Source organism: Lissotriton vulgaris, chromosome 10 (assembly GCF_964263255.1).
Source record: "Lissotriton vulgaris chromosome 10, aLisVul1.2, whole genome shotgun sequence".
Classification (NCBI taxonomy): domain Eukaryota; kingdom Metazoa; phylum Chordata; class Amphibia; order Caudata; family Salamandridae; genus Lissotriton; species Lissotriton vulgaris.
The window spans coordinates 945,562,880-945,579,586 of NC_141698.1; the positions used below are offsets into that span (position 1 = coordinate 945,562,880).

Consider the following 16,707-nt stretch of genomic DNA (forward strand, 5'->3'; position numbering starts at 1 on the left):
AAAATGCTTTTAACGTGTTGTAACATCACTCACTACTCACCTATCTCTTGTTTGCTTTTGGCCATGCCAGAAGATACCCTTACTGCGAAGGCTGGTCTAGTCCTGATCGGAATGTGCCTGAAGAGTGTTGCAAACTCCTATGTAGCGTGCCTGGGGGATCTTCTATTGTACATGATATTTTAATTTTTAAACAATATCATCTTTTATGATGCCAAGAATTTATGGATGATTCAAGGTTTTACAATCGTACTTTATAAACAATAAATTGCGTTGGAAAATAAACACCACTGCGATTTGCTAGAAAAGGACGACTTTGTCTCACGGCTTGCAAATTGTAAAACTAGTTAAAATCTGCTTAATTGCATACAGTATTACATTTATGCTGGAGTTGTTACTGATCTCATGAGGTCTGTGGGCATTTTTACTTTAGGTTCTTGTGGCTCTTCGTATTTCCTCGGCACAAGTGTTAAGACCTGACAATGTAAAGTCATTCATCATGTATGGTATAAAGTTTGAAAAATAGTGCAGATTATGTTTTAAATGCACCGCAGGGAGATCTGCTCTGCCAAGTAGGCCCTTTTATGCTAATTACTATTAAACCAGGCGAAAAGACAAAGGCACAACTGTGCTCGCTCATAATTCATGCAGTGTTGTCCCACACTGCATATTTCCGGAGTTGAATTGAAACCTGCAAGAACTGCCCAATGGATTTACTACACTGAGCTTTTCTCATCAAAAAATCCTTTTTAATAATATATACAGCCGTGGAGTTCGGAGTTCTTCCTCCTAATCTCCTCACAGCCTCCGGTACTCTCAGTGAGATGAAAATGCACAAAAAACATAGGATAATATAGATTATATACTGTAATACAACAACATTGATTTGATCAACATTAAAGTTAATAATCCACTGACAAATGCAACATAAATATGCCCTTTGTTCATTTCAACTGTAAAGTGAATTTTGATAAAGAAAACTTTCCAAGCCCGCTAAGCAGCCAATCAACATTATGCCGAAGGCCACAATGAGGTCTATTGGTCACACAATGGGCCTCCTCTATGAGGCTGTGCGTCACTTTTACGCCGCTGGTGCATCACTTTTTGTGGCGTAAAAAATGCGCCTTGTTACGCCATATTTACAAAGTGACGCATGTAGGTAGATGCGTCCCTTTGTAAACCCCTGCGCCACATTATACCTATGTATAATGTATGCAAGGGGGGCGTATTGACGCAAGGAAGGGTTGTAGAAATGAGGCAGTGAGATCTATAAGATTTCACTGCATCACTTTTAGGACGCTGTTGCGTCCAAATCCTGCACCTCCCTCACGCATTGCTGGAGTTGCGCCACTTTTGTGACACACTCCAGCAATGCGTCACTTTTGCGCTTACAGATACGTCAGAAATACTGACGTATCTGTAACTCCTTGCGACATGATGCGTCATTCATTAAATATGACACATCAGGAATGTCGCAAGGAGTGCGCACTGAGAAGTGACGCATCACTGCTTTCACACAGCGATGCGTCATTTCTCATAAATGAGGCCCAATATGCGGACCAACAATGTTGCTGCGCTCCGCGGTCTGCTGTGGGAATCCCTCTTGCAGGGATATGGTTTATTCCATAGGAGCGGATCCCAGCAAAGGCGGATTTGCTCTGTGATTTGCTTCTGCATACCATGGATCAAAAACGGATTTATCCACCCCCAACTAATACGTGTTGCACAACAGCAAGTCAACCCTTCTAGCAACAAAAGAGAGACTAGAAGATGTATCTAGAGTTCAAGCCAAGGATTTTTTTCTGGAGCCACTTAATTTGCTAAAGGAAACTGCATTCCTGGCACGAAGGCAAACACCTTCTCATCTCACATACCCTTGGCGTCTCAAGTCACCCACACTTCCCATGGCAACGTCAGCTCCCTGGAACATGTAGTGCCCGGGTTCACCTCCCCCGCCTGGGCATCCCTTCCCCCGGCATGCATTTAATTTCTGCAGCCCGATGACCCACACATAATTAATTGAATTCACAATTCCTAAAAACAGCTGGCGATTTCAGAATCCCAGTACGTCTGGAATCGTGTAAAGTAGAAACCCTTTCTTTTCAGTCGTCACAGACATTTCCTGATGCAGAACTGTACACAAAGGGACACAGTTGACAGCAGTGACATTACAAAAGGTCAGCACAGCCATAGCAACTTGGTCGGCGTTCAAGTATCGAATAAAAGCTCTCGCGTAAAAAGCTGACCTGCCCTCAAGTTGTGAGCTGCATTTCAGAGAGCACAACTTTTACAAGCAGCAGCTCTTGCTTGCCCTTCAGTTGCCTGGGATTTAAGCTGCCTTGTTATTTATAACCGCTGTGCACTTTCTAAAAGCATGTAAAGTCAATATACCCACGGACACTACCAGGGGATTCAGTAAGAGTACTTTAGAACAGCAATTTCAATTAATTGTTCATAGAAACCACAGACAATAATGGAGCCTGTACTGTACCTTTCTCCAGCTCTGCTGGGAAAAGAGCAAGTCTTTCCACGCGCTTCTCCAGTTCGTACTCCGCGGAGGCAGCCACGGGGTCCACCTCGTCATTTCTTCGATCGTAGTCCTCATTCGAGTATGTATTGAAAACCTGTAATAAAGACGATAGAATTGAAATGAGCTCTTCAGCCAGTGATGACATCACACAAAGTAAAACTGCACAGCCTTTTACCCTGACCACACCCCACACAGGAACTGGTGTCACACAACAGTCCATCACGATGATGTCACAAAAAGGGTCTTCCGGTGAACTTTCTTTGATGTAAACGTCATCACATGAATTTGCTTTGAGAAAATGGAAAATTAATACACTTAAAGTAAAATTAATTTACCGTTTGGGTCTTATGTCCAGTTTGACAGTCAGTGTACTCCGTCCCAAATAGGGCAGATGTCCCATTTGCTATATTACAAGTGCATTATAACCTGTAGCTATAATTAGGCCTTGGTGGAGTTTGCAGAATTCCGCTACGTGAAACTCCACGAAGTGACAAAAAACCTCTGCCATGCAGAGTGAGGTAATTTGAGCTGGATGTTTGCCCCGCGCTGTAAAATCAGTGCGACAGCACCATGGGCAGCGCAAGAGGGCGGAGCTTCTTTCTGCCGCTCGAGTCGAATTTTGAATCAAGCAACTGTTTTATCAACGAGAGCTGCAGGTTTCTCAATGCAAGTGGTAGGAACCTGCCACAACCGCCCGCGTTGAAAAATCTCGCTGGGAGGCAGTGGCGTAACAAAACATGAGGGGGCCCCCCTGCAAACTACATGGAGGGGGCCCCCCTCCCATTCTCCGTGCCAGTCTAGAGCTCTCAGGCCAGCGACCCGCCATACTGCAGGGGATGCGGGGCGATTGTTATGCCACTGTCACCAATACAGCCGTTATAAGTAGCACTTACCTTGCATCCTTCTCCTCTCTGCCTTGCACCCTTCTCCCCGCCGCCTTGCACCCTTCTCTACCCTGCATCCTTCTCCCCTCTGCCTTGCACCCTTTTCCCCTCTGCCTTGCACCCATCTCCCCTTTGCCTTGTACCCTTCTCCCCTTTGCCTTGCACCCTTCTCCTCTCTGCCTTGCACCCTTCTCACCTCTGCCTTGCACCCTTCTCACCTCTGCCTTGCACCCTTCTCCCCCTTCGCCTTGCACCCTTCTCTACCTTGCACCCTTCTCCTCTCTTCCTTACACCCTTCTCCCCTCTGCCTTTCACCCTTCTCCCATCTGCCATGCACCCTTCTCCCCCTCCGCCTTGCACCCTTCTCTACCTTGCACCCTTCTCCTCTCTGCCTTGCACCCTTCTCCCCTCTGCCTTGCACCCTTCTCCCCTCTGCCTTGCACCCTTCTCCCCTATGCCTTGCACCCTTCTCCCCTCTGCCTTGCACCCTTCTCCCCTCTGCCTTGCACCCTTCTCCCCTCCACCTTGCACCCTTTTCCCCTCCGCCTTGCACCCTTCTCCCCTCCGCCTTGCACCCTTCTCCCCTCCGCCTTGCACCCTTCTCCACTCTGCCTTGCACCCTTCTCCCCTCTACCTTGCACCCTTCTCACCCTCCGCCTTGCACCCTTCTCTACCTTCCACCCTTCTCCTCTCTTCCTTGCACCCTTCTCCTCTTTGCCTTGCACCCTTCTCCTCTTTGCCTTGCACCCTTCTCTTCTCTGCCTTGCACACTTCTCCCCTCTGCCTTGCACCCTTCTCCCCTCTGCCTTGCACCCTTCTCCCCTCTACCTTTCACCCTTCTCCCCTCTGCCTTTCACCCTTCTCCCCTCTGCCTTTCACCCTTCTGCCCTCTGCCTTGCACCCTTCTCCCCTCTGCCTTGCACCCTTCTCCCCTCTGCCTTGCACCCTTCTCCCCTCTGCCTTGCACCCTTCTCCCCTCTGCCTTGCACCCTTCTCCCCTCCGCCTTGCACCCTTCTCCCCTCTGCCTTGCACCCTTCTCCCCTCCGCCTTGCACCCTTCTCCACTCTGCCTTGCACCCTTCTCCCCTCTACCTTGCACCCTTCTCCCCCTCCGCCTTGCACCCTTCTCTACCTTCCACCCTTCTCCTCTCTTCCTTGCACCCTTCTCCTCTTTGCCTTGCACCCTTCTCCCTCCGCCTTGCACCCTTCTACCCTCTGCCTTGCACCCTTCTCCCCTCCGCCTTGCACCCTTCTCCACTCTGCCTTGCGCCCTTCTCCCCTCTACCTTGCACCCTTCTCCCCCTCCGCCTTGCACCCTTCTCTACCTTCCACCCTTCTCCTCTCTTCCTTGCACCCTTCTCCTCTTTGCCTTGCACCCTTCTCGTCTTTGCCTTGCACCCTTCTCTTCTCTGCCTTGCACCCTTCTCTTCTCTGCCTTGCACACTTCTCCCCTCTGCCTTGCACCCTTCTCCCCTCTACCTTGCACCCTTCTCCCCTCTGCCTTTCACCCTTATCCCATCTGCCATGCACCCTTCTCCAACTCTGCCTTGCACCCTTCTCTACCTTGCACCCTTCTCCCCTCCACCTTGCACCCTTCTCCCCTCCGCCTTGCACCCTTCTCCCCTCCACCTTGCACCCTTCTCCCCCTCCGCCTTGCACCCTTCTCTACCTTGCACCCTTCTCCCCTCTGCCTTGCACCCTTCTCCCCTCCACCTTGCACCCTTCTCCCCTCCGCCTTGCACCCTTCTCCCCTCTGCCTTGCACCCTTCTCCCCTCCGCCTTGCACCCTTCTCCACTCTGCCTTGCACCCTTCTCCCCTCTACCTTGCACCCTTCTCCCCCTCCGCCTTGCACCCTTCTCTACCTTCCACCATTCTCCTCTCTTCCTTGCACCCTTCTCCTCTTTGCCTTGCACCCTTCTCCTCTTTGCCTTGCACCCTTCTCTTCTCTGCCTTGCACACTTCTCCCCTCTGCCTTGCGCCCTTCTCCCCTCTACCTTGCACCCTTCTCCCCTCTGCCTTTCACCCTTCTCCCCTCTGCCTTTCACCCTTCTCCCCTCTGCCTTGCACCCTTCTCCCCTCTGCCTTGCACCCTTCTCCCCTCTGCCTTGCACCCTTCTCCCCTCTGCCTCGCACCCTTCTCCCCTATGCCTCGCACCCTTCTCCCCCCCGCCTCGCACCCTTCTCCCCTCCGCCTTGCACCCTTCTCCCCTCCGCCTTGCACCCTTCTCCTCTCTACCTTGCACCCTTCTCCGCCTTGCACCCTTCTCTACCTTGCACCCTTCTCCTCTCTTCCTTGCACCCTTCTCCTCTTTGCCTGGCACCCTTCTCCTCTGTGCCTTGCACCCTTCTCCTCTTTGCCTTGCACCCTTCTCCTCTCTGCCTTGCACCCTTCTCCTCTCTGCCTTGCACCCTCTCCTCTCTGCCTTGCACCCTTCTCCCCTCTGCCTTGCACCCTTCTCCCCTCTGCCTTGCACCCTTCTCTACCATGCATCCTTCTCCCCCTCTGCCTTGCACCCTTCTCTACCATGCATCCTTCTCCCCCTCTGCCTTGCACCCTTCTCCCCCTCTGCCTTGCACCCTTCTCGGCCCCCCACTTCCCTCTCCCTGCGGACGCCCATGGTGTGTTCTAACAAGCGTGCTTACCTGAGGGCACCATTTTGCTACCTCGTCCCTTCTCATGTGAGCTTTGCCCTGGAGAATACTCTGTCTGGGGGCCCCCACTCCCACCCTTGTCAGGGTCCCGAGCACTGCTCTGTGCTGTCTCTTGCTCTTGCTCTCTGAGGCCCCCACCCCATCCTTGTCCCTGTCTCTTCTCTTCTCTTGTGGGTGGGCCCCCCACCCCATCCTTGTCCCTGTCTCTTCTTGTCCCTGTCTCTTCTCTTCTCTTGTGGGGTGGAGCCCCCACCCCATCCTTGTCCCTGTCTCTTCTCTTCTCTTGTGGGGTGGGCCCCCACCCTCTCTTCTCTTCTCATGTGGGGTGGGCCCCCCACCCCATCCTTGTCCCTGTCTCTTCTGTTCTCTTGTGGGTGGGCCCCCCACCCCATCCTTGTCCCTGTCTCTTCTCGGATGGGGGCCTGTCCCTGTCTCTTCTTTTCTCTTCTCTTCTCTTGTGGGGTGGGGCCCCCACCCCATCCTTGTCCCTGTCTCTTCTCTTCTCTTGTGGGGTGGGCCCCCCACCCTCTCTTCTATTCTCTTGTGGGGTGGGCCCCCCACCCCATCCTTGTCCCTGTCTCTTCTGTTCTCTTGTGGGTGGGCCCCCCACCCCATACTTGTCCCTGTCTCTTCTCGGATGGGGGCCTGTCCCTGTCTCTTCTCTTCTCTTGTGGGGTGGGGCCCCCACCCCATCCTTGTCCCTGTCTCTTCTCTTCTCTTGTGGGGTAGGCCCCCCACCCTCTCTTCTATTCTCTTGTGGGGTGGGCCCCCCACCCCATCCTTGTCCCTGTCTCTTCTGTTCTCTTGTGGGTGGGCCCCCCACCCCATACTTGTCCCTGTCTCTTCTCGGATGGGGGCCTGTCCCTGTCCCTGTCTCTTCTCTTCTCTTCTCTTCTCTTGTGGGGTGGGGCGGGGCCCCCACCCCATCCTTGTCCCTGTCTCTTCTCTTCTCTTGTGGGGTGGGCCCCCCACCCCATCCTTGTCTGTCTCTTCTTGGATGGGGGCCTGTCCCTTTCTCTTCTCTGCTCTTCGCTTGTGGGGTGGGCCCCCCAACCCATCCTTGTCCCTGTCTCTTCTCGGATGGGGGCCTGTCCCCGTCTCTTCTCTTCTCTTGTGGGGTGGGCCCCCCACCCCATCCTTGTCCCTGTCTCTTCTCTTCTCTTGTGGGGTGAAGCCCCCACCCCATCCTTGTCCCTGTCTCTTCTCTGGGCTAGGGGAGGAGAGGAGAGAGTGGGGGCCGGGCTCTGTGCTGCCTCAGAGGAGCAGTGGAGACTGCTGTCTCTGGGGCCCCCATCCTCTTTCCGGGACTGCCTCTGACTCTGACTGAAGAGAAACAATGTATATTGATACTTTGTTTCTCTTCAGTCAGAGGGAGGGGTGAGGGGAACGGAGCAGGCTGCACCTGCTTCAGATGCAGAGAGAGAGAGGCTTGCTTCAGCGCAGACCTCTCTCACAGCTCTCAGAAGAGCTGAGGGGGCCGAGGCCCCCTGGGGGCCCCTTCATTAACTGTAGAGAGTGAGGCCCCCGCACTGCGGGGTCTGCGGGGGCGTTTGTTACGCCCCTGCTGGGAGGTGGTTTAGCATTGGACTTTCCTCGCTTGCACTCGCCAATTTATCTTTGCAAGAGGAAAAACTCCTCTCTGTGTGCCTCTAAGCAGAGTTTTTTGGATTTCTGTGCTCCATGCGGAGGGCGGATTGGAAAACACGCTTCAAACGCAGTGAGCAATGCCGAGTTTACCAGCCAGGCCTAGCTATGATTCATGTTTTGAGAGAGTACACTGTTTGCCAAACTCGAAATCAATTCCTTCGTTACCTAAGTATCAGTTAAAGAGCAGTAAATAAATACCATTATCCCAGATCCCACTGAAACATTTTCAATACTAAGCATATCTATGCATCCCAACAGTTAATGTGCTAGAAAGCACTATGCCTAGTTATACAAGCACAAAAGCTGCAGTCAGTCACTCAAAGTGGCCACAGAATCAAGTCGATCTACCCCTAAGACTGATGATAATGGGAAGTGATGCTCCGGTGTCAGCTGTTACATTGCAGTACTTTACAACAGGACTACTTTAATTCACAGGTAAATTGGTAAGTAGTGTTTGTATTCCATGTATATATATAGTCACAAAAAAACAAAGGTTAAAGTGAAATTATAGTTGGGTGTACAAATAAGATAGGATGAAAAAAGAAAGTAAAAACTTACATTTAAAAATGTAATAAAAACACTGCAATTAATCCAGTTATAGTTTGCTGACCTAACTAAAACTTGAACCACCATCGTGCACTGCTTATGACCTCACATATAACATCTATCACAACATGTTAAATGATGTCACTGATAACATCATTGAAGGCATCAGGCAAGCATAGAGTGTGTGGGCTTGAAGTATTCAACACACTACTCCTGTGGGCAATTTTCATTTCAACCCAATGGAATTACTCTCTTAAAGACTTCACCAAAAAAATAATTTTAAGTCAAGAGATTGACAGGTATAAATTTGTTACTGAAATGTCACCTTCTTTTCGGCCGTGCACAGTGAGGGGTGGCTGCAGTGCGCCGTGAGCCCAACCCCAGGCGGGCAACCAACTCTGCAACTGGCAGCTAACCCCAGGTGGGTTCCCCTCCCCCAGAGATCATCAAACCTATATTTAGTTATATTTTGTTTTAAATTGAAAATTGGTACTGCAATAGTGGTGCAGAAACTTCAGCCCCCTCTACCACAGAATAGTGCAAGCTGCCTGACGAAGTTTTCTTGCTGCCATAGCCGCATGGGGTGAAGCTTGAACTGCAGTTTGTGCTGGAGTACTATGGTACATGTGATATGCATTTTCCTTCGATCTTGGGTGGATCCTCTTGGTCCCCAACACTAGTGTCAAGGGTTCAGTGTGTATACACTTTTTTTAAGCATTTTCAGGACATGGGGACTGAGACCCCTAGTCCTCTTATTGCAGCCACAACATGTTTCTCCGGGCTGCGACCAGCCAATCAGATAATTCAGTATGGCAGAAGCAGTCCTGTTTCAGTGTTATTTTTAGAGCCACATATGTAAAAAGTAACCAATATGTATTCAAGTGGAGAACAAAGTACACATGAAAATAATTGTTATGTGGGTACTGCATTATTATACATTAAACGTTATTTGAGTGTTTTTGTGATAAAGTAGTTATGTTATGCATACTTATGGAGAAACTCGTTTATTTTTTTTAAAGTGGAAGAGCATATTGAGACAGACCATTAAACAGAGAGCATGTGATTTTACAGCCAGAGCTGGCAGTCAGGTCTGCCTGGCATAGCATGGTTTCTCCCACCATCTCAGTTTCCATATCTGAGGCCAAATTTTAATTAAAGGATCAGGCCCCTCTGGTCTAACAGACTTAATAACAAGTCTATTCTAACGGAACAACGACATTGATAAGGCACCCACAGAAGAGAGAAAACAGGTACTTTCCCTAAGGGCATGTGTGTGCACCACAATGCACTTAAAAAATGCATTTATTTGCATTTTTCGAAAGGAATTTCAAATTAACATCAACATGAAGTTGATGGTAATTTGCAATTCCAAATTGCAAAAACGCAATTTGCGAATGCATAATGCATTGCATTTAGGGAATTGCAATTTGCGATTCCCTAAATGCATTCGCAATTTAAGTAATCACAAAAAATTGTGATTACCTATTTTGCGAATGCATTTTGTTTGATGCAACACAAATTGCATTTTACCGGTCGCAAAACGGCTGATTCTGAAATTGGGCCTGTTTACGACCTGTGAAAATGCTTGATGCATGTCCCCCAAAGTGATTAGTACTTAGAAGAAGAATTGGTGAGTGCATGCTGCTTGTGAAAGCTCAGGATTCAAGTGAGAAACTCTGATTGAAAAGGGGTGCTATCTTTCTTTGCAAGCAAAGACAGGCATGATACCGGCAGCAGGCATTACTACCTCCCTCTAAACATACAAAGGTTTACAAGATGCTTCACATGGGGATCCCCAGCACATATAGATTGGGAGCCAGCAGTGCAAGATCTCCCTTCCAAACTACCACACAGAACAACAGCACACACACAGGATTTTCTATGACATGATCTAGTTGATTCTTTTTAAATCTTAGACAGAACGTATTGCCATAACCAATCAACCACCATGATCTGCTGGGTAAAGAAAACAAGTAAAGTACACTCAGTAAGTATAGAGAACATACATTCCCCAACATAAGTACTAACAACACAGCACAATGCACCCTTTCTATTCTAGGTGCCAATTACTGTGGAGCCAAGGCACAAGCAAGAGTTGTGCATGCATATATTTTCATTAAGTAACTTGCCATTTTAGAGCTCTGTTCTTTGAGCAAAGTAAAACACTAGGTGAAAAGCCTGCTGATGCCTTGTGCCGAGAGTCTTCAGAGTTTTCAGAGTCCCTGTATAAAAGAGACTCTGAAAAAAGACAAAAGTAACATGGGTTTCAGTTCCTTGACATATCCTCCTCTGAAGAGATGCCAGCATGAAGTGCACATTTTACAAGCCCAAGTCTACCTACTGACCAAAGGAGGCATGATAATTCAAACTGAGGTGCTTCCGGCCTGCCAGCATTTAAAAGACAGCTCCCTCTCGCCTGTCAAAGGCCAGCTCCTTGTCTTCAGTAACTGATAAGACCTCGGCAGATCTGTCCTTCTGGACTCTTGCCAGAATTCAAAATACTTTCCAAATTGCAAACTATCTTGGTAAACCTGCTGCCTTCAAACATGGCGGAAATACCTCACTTAATTAAGCAGCAAGGTAAAGAAGGCACAGATAGCCACCATCTCTTAGAATAAATAAAAAAAACAAATCTGTCTGAGCACAGACTGATAGAGATATATCAGTGAAATTTGACAAATTCTAAGCAAAAGTGGAAGAAGACTACATATATAATTGTAAATATATGATGTCAGTTATTTGAACACTCCAGTTAACGATGACCTCTGGCAGCCCGCTACTGCAGCTGGAGGCATTATTCGCCAGGCTACCTATGATTGACACTTGAATGGCCACACCTACACTAAGCAGACTGTTCAAACATATGACCTACCGAAGACATCGTTACAAAATGTACGGACATCTTATCCCCATTATTCAACCCTTCAAATTTATAGATACAAAAAATCGCATGGGAAGCAAAAACTAAAGCTGTGATTACAAACTGTGTGGAGCAGAATTTCCAATTGAAGTTCCACTCTGCATATTTAATGGTGGATAACTGTTCTTACACCCGTTTTTTACTGGATGCATTAAGAATTAGGGCTCACGGTTTTATGGCATTTATTTTTTCGTAATTAAGTCTGTATTTATCCATATTTATTTTTAGCTATTTTTACCTGTATTTATTTATATTTATTTTAGGTTTTGTGAAAAATTAAGATGAAATGTGTATATTTCTGCATTTAGTTAACCAGTTAATGTGCACTCCTGCTTGATCATCTGACATGTTTCAATGATAAATACACACTTAGATGGTAAAATATGCACTTCTAAGAAAATATGTAAATTTTAGTATCAAGGTTGTACAAATCTACTGCTGTTTAAGGCTCTTTATTAAAATCTCTATACTTTTTTTAATCCCTTTGCCTGTCAATCCACACCTCCCTGTCCAGTGTCCACTGAAGTACCTGCGGGAGAGCCCCCCTTGTACGCCAAGGGCAAGGTCAGGCCAGGATACCTACGAGCCCCTCCCCTCTCTGGAGCCTGGCACTGGAGAGAAATCCCACCTCTCAGGTGCTTCTCAGGTACCCCATGCTGCTCATGTGAAAGCACGGAACACGGAAGCGGCCATGAAGCAATTGTCCTATTCTGGTAATATTTCTGTGTTTTCTGGAAGCAACGGAGCAAGGATAAGGGTTTTAGAATGGCCGGGGGTGGCCATAGATATACCTGTCAGCTCACCCTCTTTTGGTGGGTGTCACCCGTTTAAAAAAATATATATAATATACGCCCCTCCTGTACAATAGCATGCATCCGTACACTTCTAATAGGTCAACTTCTTTGTAAAAACATACTTTCTCAATCTACTTTGAAGGGGAAAGCCTCTTAAACACCTGGCCTCGCTCTCTTTCCCAAACCAACTGGGTGAAAATAACTTTCAAAATGAGACACCGCATGATATATGATATGTATAAGTTGGCGCTATGTAGCGCCTGTCAGTGTGAGGAAAAACGTGCCTCTGTTCATGTGTCTAGGAGACGAGCTACATGGTTTGAAAGAGGTCCATGAAGTTCACGCTGAATTCTGGATTAATTGCCATTGGGCCCATAGACTGTCAGTCCATAATTATTCTGTATATCTACCTTTTTTCTTTAATTTTTTTTACATTGCTGCCAAATTAATTAGTTTCAAGTTCAAATGTAGAACCCTTCTACTTTACGTAACTGTCCTCGGATTATAAAATAGCTTTAATGGGGTGTTACTGAGATCGATGAATGTGAACAAAATTTAAGGGTAGGTTACTTTTAAGAACTTAGATAGTTAGTACACTGGGAGAAAATATTCGTATGCAGTTGTTGATCACAGGTTTATTTCATGTTAGAGTTTTGTATGTAGCATGCAGCTCTCATATTTCTAGCCCGTGCACATAGGTTGAGCAATGCTTACGTTGCAGAGATCCTTGGGTAATCAGCTGGTCACAAAATACAATCCTGCTATAGGGGCCGAGTTATGTGCTAGTAACGCGCATGACATTCCCTTTGAATACCTGCAGTTTTATTTAACATTTTCGTTATTTTGTTGGTGATTAGATGAGTTTGGTTTGCTAGTAATAAATATTTATTGTTAAATGCAAATATTTATATTAATATATATAATATATCAATGCTTGCTATTCTTGTAACGGCTATACATGAACTTCTAAATCCAGGAGCATAAATAGACTTGACCTATGTTACATTTAAAGTCAAAAAAACTTTGACTTCCCAGTTTGTCTCTTGGTATCTTCTGATTTGACATACTACATGTGCATTAGTTTACCCTGATGAATAGCTAAGTGACCACCTGATGTGAGTGCCCCCAGCTGCTTCTCTTTTTCCTTCAACCCAGGCCACTTGAATTATGCAGCAAGAGAGAGCAAAATTATGTGGCAAATTTGAGTAAATTATTTAGCAACAAAAGACAAGCTATGCAGCACATTTTCTGACAGTATTACGTAATTATTGGCTGAGCCAATATCTCCGGCTAAACATTTACAAGGTCCCAAAGGCGAGACCTATTGGCTATGTCAATGCTTGTTCTTCATGATATGATTTCACCATGAGCTTGCCACGCTGAATCTGTTCCGTATAACATTTTTCTAAATGGTTAGATGTTCATGAGAAAACTTTCCTATGGAAATTTGTCTGCAAAGTATCCGGATGCACATTCACCTGGATGGAATCTTCATGAACACAGATTAGCACTGACTGGGATAATCTGTCTTCAGTATGTAGGCTTTAATCTGTTCTCACTTGGGTCACAAGTGTTTTTATGGCCTATGGTATGAAAAGAATATTTAGCCATTAAAACAGTAACAAACATTTTTGAAAGGCTCTAATCAATACCAAATATTAAGAAATATTACATTCATCAATAGGCAGTAGGGTACAATGAGCAGTATAGTATAATAACGTTATTTGTGTAATGTTTTAAGGTAGGGTGTTTATGAAGGTTATGAGGAAGAGATTACTCAAATTACATGGAAGTAGCACTGCAGAAAAGTGTGTATAATGGGAAAGTGCATGTCACTGATAGGATATACTGTGGTCCAATAAGGTCCAACTGGTCTGCCTTGCCTGATCTCCCATCTCTCCCTAAGGGTCATAAACCTGTGAAAGAAACAGGGAGGGAGTCAAGAAAGAAAGAAAGAAAAAAAGGGTGAGGAAGGGTTAAAAGAATAGAAGAAAGAAGCAAAGAAGGAACAAAAGAAGGAAAGAAAGAGGAACACGCACAGAAAAAAGAGGAAAGAAGTAAAGAAAGACAGAAAGAAGAAATAACAGACAGTGTTGCAAAGATAGAGCACCCTCATGAGCTTATATACAGAGATCATGTGAGCTGCTGGTATGGTGTGAAAAAGCAGCAGTCAGATAAAACAAAAAACACTTCAGAAGGAATTTACAACAGCATTGGCTGGAGACAGGAACTTATAGAGCTACAATGTGCACTCTGTGCTTACCTATTAGTAAGTGTCCTGCAATAACACTAGGCTTACAAACAAAGGCAACACTAAAGTAATAATAAAGTAAAAACTAAACACCAGAAGGATCTACCTTATATGTGGATGTGCTCCTTGTGCATGGGATAAATACATTCATTCAAAGTGAAGTTAGCCAGTGGCTGAAGTAGGCTGATCCCTTTTCTAATGCTATATGCTGTAGTAGGCAGAAGAACCCAAAGGTAAGACGTCCCTTATCTTCCAAAACAATGTGCTTATTTGATGAAGAAGCTATACCAAAGCCCAAGATAAAACATGTGGACTTTGTTTTTGATGAATCCTCACCACCTGAGACCAATTTTGGTTTGATTACTAGTTAATTCTCAGGTTGCCTACAGGGATACTTTATACTTGGGTCTATAAAAATGAATATGTCAACATCTACAAACACAGATTATGGGCCGCGGATTACTTTATGATCGTCACATATATGATCAATCATCCGCTGAAGCCTGATGTGACTCGCACTGTACTCCGGTGGGGTCTAGCATGCACCACAAAATCTTGTTCATTTTTAAAAAATGTCAGCAACTTTGGGACCCTACTAATATTTTGAAAATCATAAGAACATAAACATTTAACAGAATGCTTGGAATTACTGTTAAGCATTGGAGATCTAACGAGGCACCAGGATTGAAGAATGGCTAGGAGGCTCGGACCAATGTTCATTAGTGGAAGCACTCTTATACTAAGCAAGAGATGCCCACAGATACCAAGGTATGCTCTCCATAGTGGAGTCACTGTATTAGCTCTGCAAAGAAATAAAAGACCTCGACCTTTCTATTATTGTCAGTGTCCCTATGTGGGTTAAGGGTTGGGCTGTTTGAGGTCACAAAGGGTCCAATTATCAAAATCGGCCTCTTCCGGGCCACACATTTGCCTTTTGATATGCACCAAATAAACATTATGAATGTGTAACAAGTTACCAAATCGCAATTTGGGTTTGCAACTACATACCGAATCAGTATTTAGAAGGGGCACGTTTTGTCCCTTTCAAATTGTAATTCGGAATGGTAGGTATTAATGTTTTGCAATGGAAATGCAGTCACAAAACATGAATAATTTGGCAACTACACAACAGTACTGATAACCCACTCGCAAATGGGAACTGGTCGCAATGGACCACTGCTTACTTTAAAAAAAAATTGTAAAACTTGCCATTGTTTTTTTTTTGTAATGCATCCTGTTGAATGTGTTTTTTTTAAAGTGTTATTTAAAACAATCATAGGCATGGTTGTCTGCGACCCATGAAGACCACCATCCCTTTAATAGTAGTGAATCATAGTGGGCTGCAATCTGTGACCTACCTCAGGTAGTAGGTAGGTTGAATAGAGACCCACTTCCATTCGGTGTTTTGCAAACTGACCTATTATAACATAGGTCGGTTCTTAAAATATCACATTGGCTCTACGCATAGTGGTCGCAAAGTGCGACCAAAGTTTCTCACCATTCTTTAGTACCCCATGATGTCCCTAAATGCTTAGGCTACACTAATGCTGCCTGTGTGGTCTACGCAAGCCCGCATTTATTGTTGTTGTCTTATTGCCATGGAGTGTTTTACAGTGTGGTGTATATTTTGATTTCAAAACAACAATATAGTTTAGGTCCAAAAACGAAAGTGTGTTAATCATATCACCTTCTAAACTTTCTTTTGTGAAAGACGAAACCTGGGATGTTTAGACACCAAATACTGGGATCAGACTCTTTTAAGGTTACACAAACAAAAGTGAAATTAAATATTTATATAGCTTGGCTTTATTAACATTTCCTTGGCAGATTCTTGTGCTGGTTTCCTCATTGTAAACCAGCTGGCAGGATAGCAAAGGCCAGCTCCTATGGGCAACTTGTGTTGCATTGTGCTCTATCAATTAATCAATATGTATTTCCCCTTTCTTCTTAAAGCTATTTTGTAGAGATGAGATGCTATCAGAGCTTAATTTTCTGCTTCGACCAAAGCGAATGTTTATTTCTCCAGCAGTAAACTTCTGCTTCTCCATCACCAATAAAATGACACTCAATTAGTGGAATGGGCCTCAGTTTTAACAAAACTTTGTTGTATTATTTCCAGGAAGAAAAGAATACCAAAATAAACCAGCAGCCAGGCATAAAATTAAAACTACAAATGGATAAAGAAAATGGGAGTGAACTAAAGCATTGTCATAAATGTATTTATTCTAACACGTATTTATAATTACATTTATATTTCAATTCGCTTGGCCTGACAGTCAGAAAATAGAGATCAAGTTCAAATACAGCAAGCTCCTATTTTGAAAAAAATCAGTCCAGCCAGGGGCCTATTAAATAATGTGAACTTCTGGCAGTAAACAAATGAAATGTCCAAGGCTAAGAGGATTACACGAAGAGCGCTGTAATACAACAAAACATGTCTTGCTTAAAGTAAAGACGTTTAAAATGCAGATTGGAGCGTTCCCAT

The 16,707-nt window shown here is 45.5% G+C and overlaps 1 protein-coding gene across 3 annotated transcripts in view; it reads right to left on the bottom strand.

Moving 5' to 3' along the window:
* Positions 1-16,707, bottom strand: part of PPP1R9A (protein phosphatase 1 regulatory subunit 9A) — a 782,694-nt gene that overhangs the window by 498,551 nt on the left and 267,436 nt on the right. For all 3 annotated transcript variants that reach the window (XM_086941937.1, XM_086941939.1, XM_086941938.1), the window contains exon 3: positions 2,489-2,621. In XM_086941937.1, the coding sequence (XP_086798063.1) occupies positions 2,489-2,621 (133 nt within the window). The remainder of the gene's footprint in view (positions 1-2,488; positions 2,622-16,707) is intronic.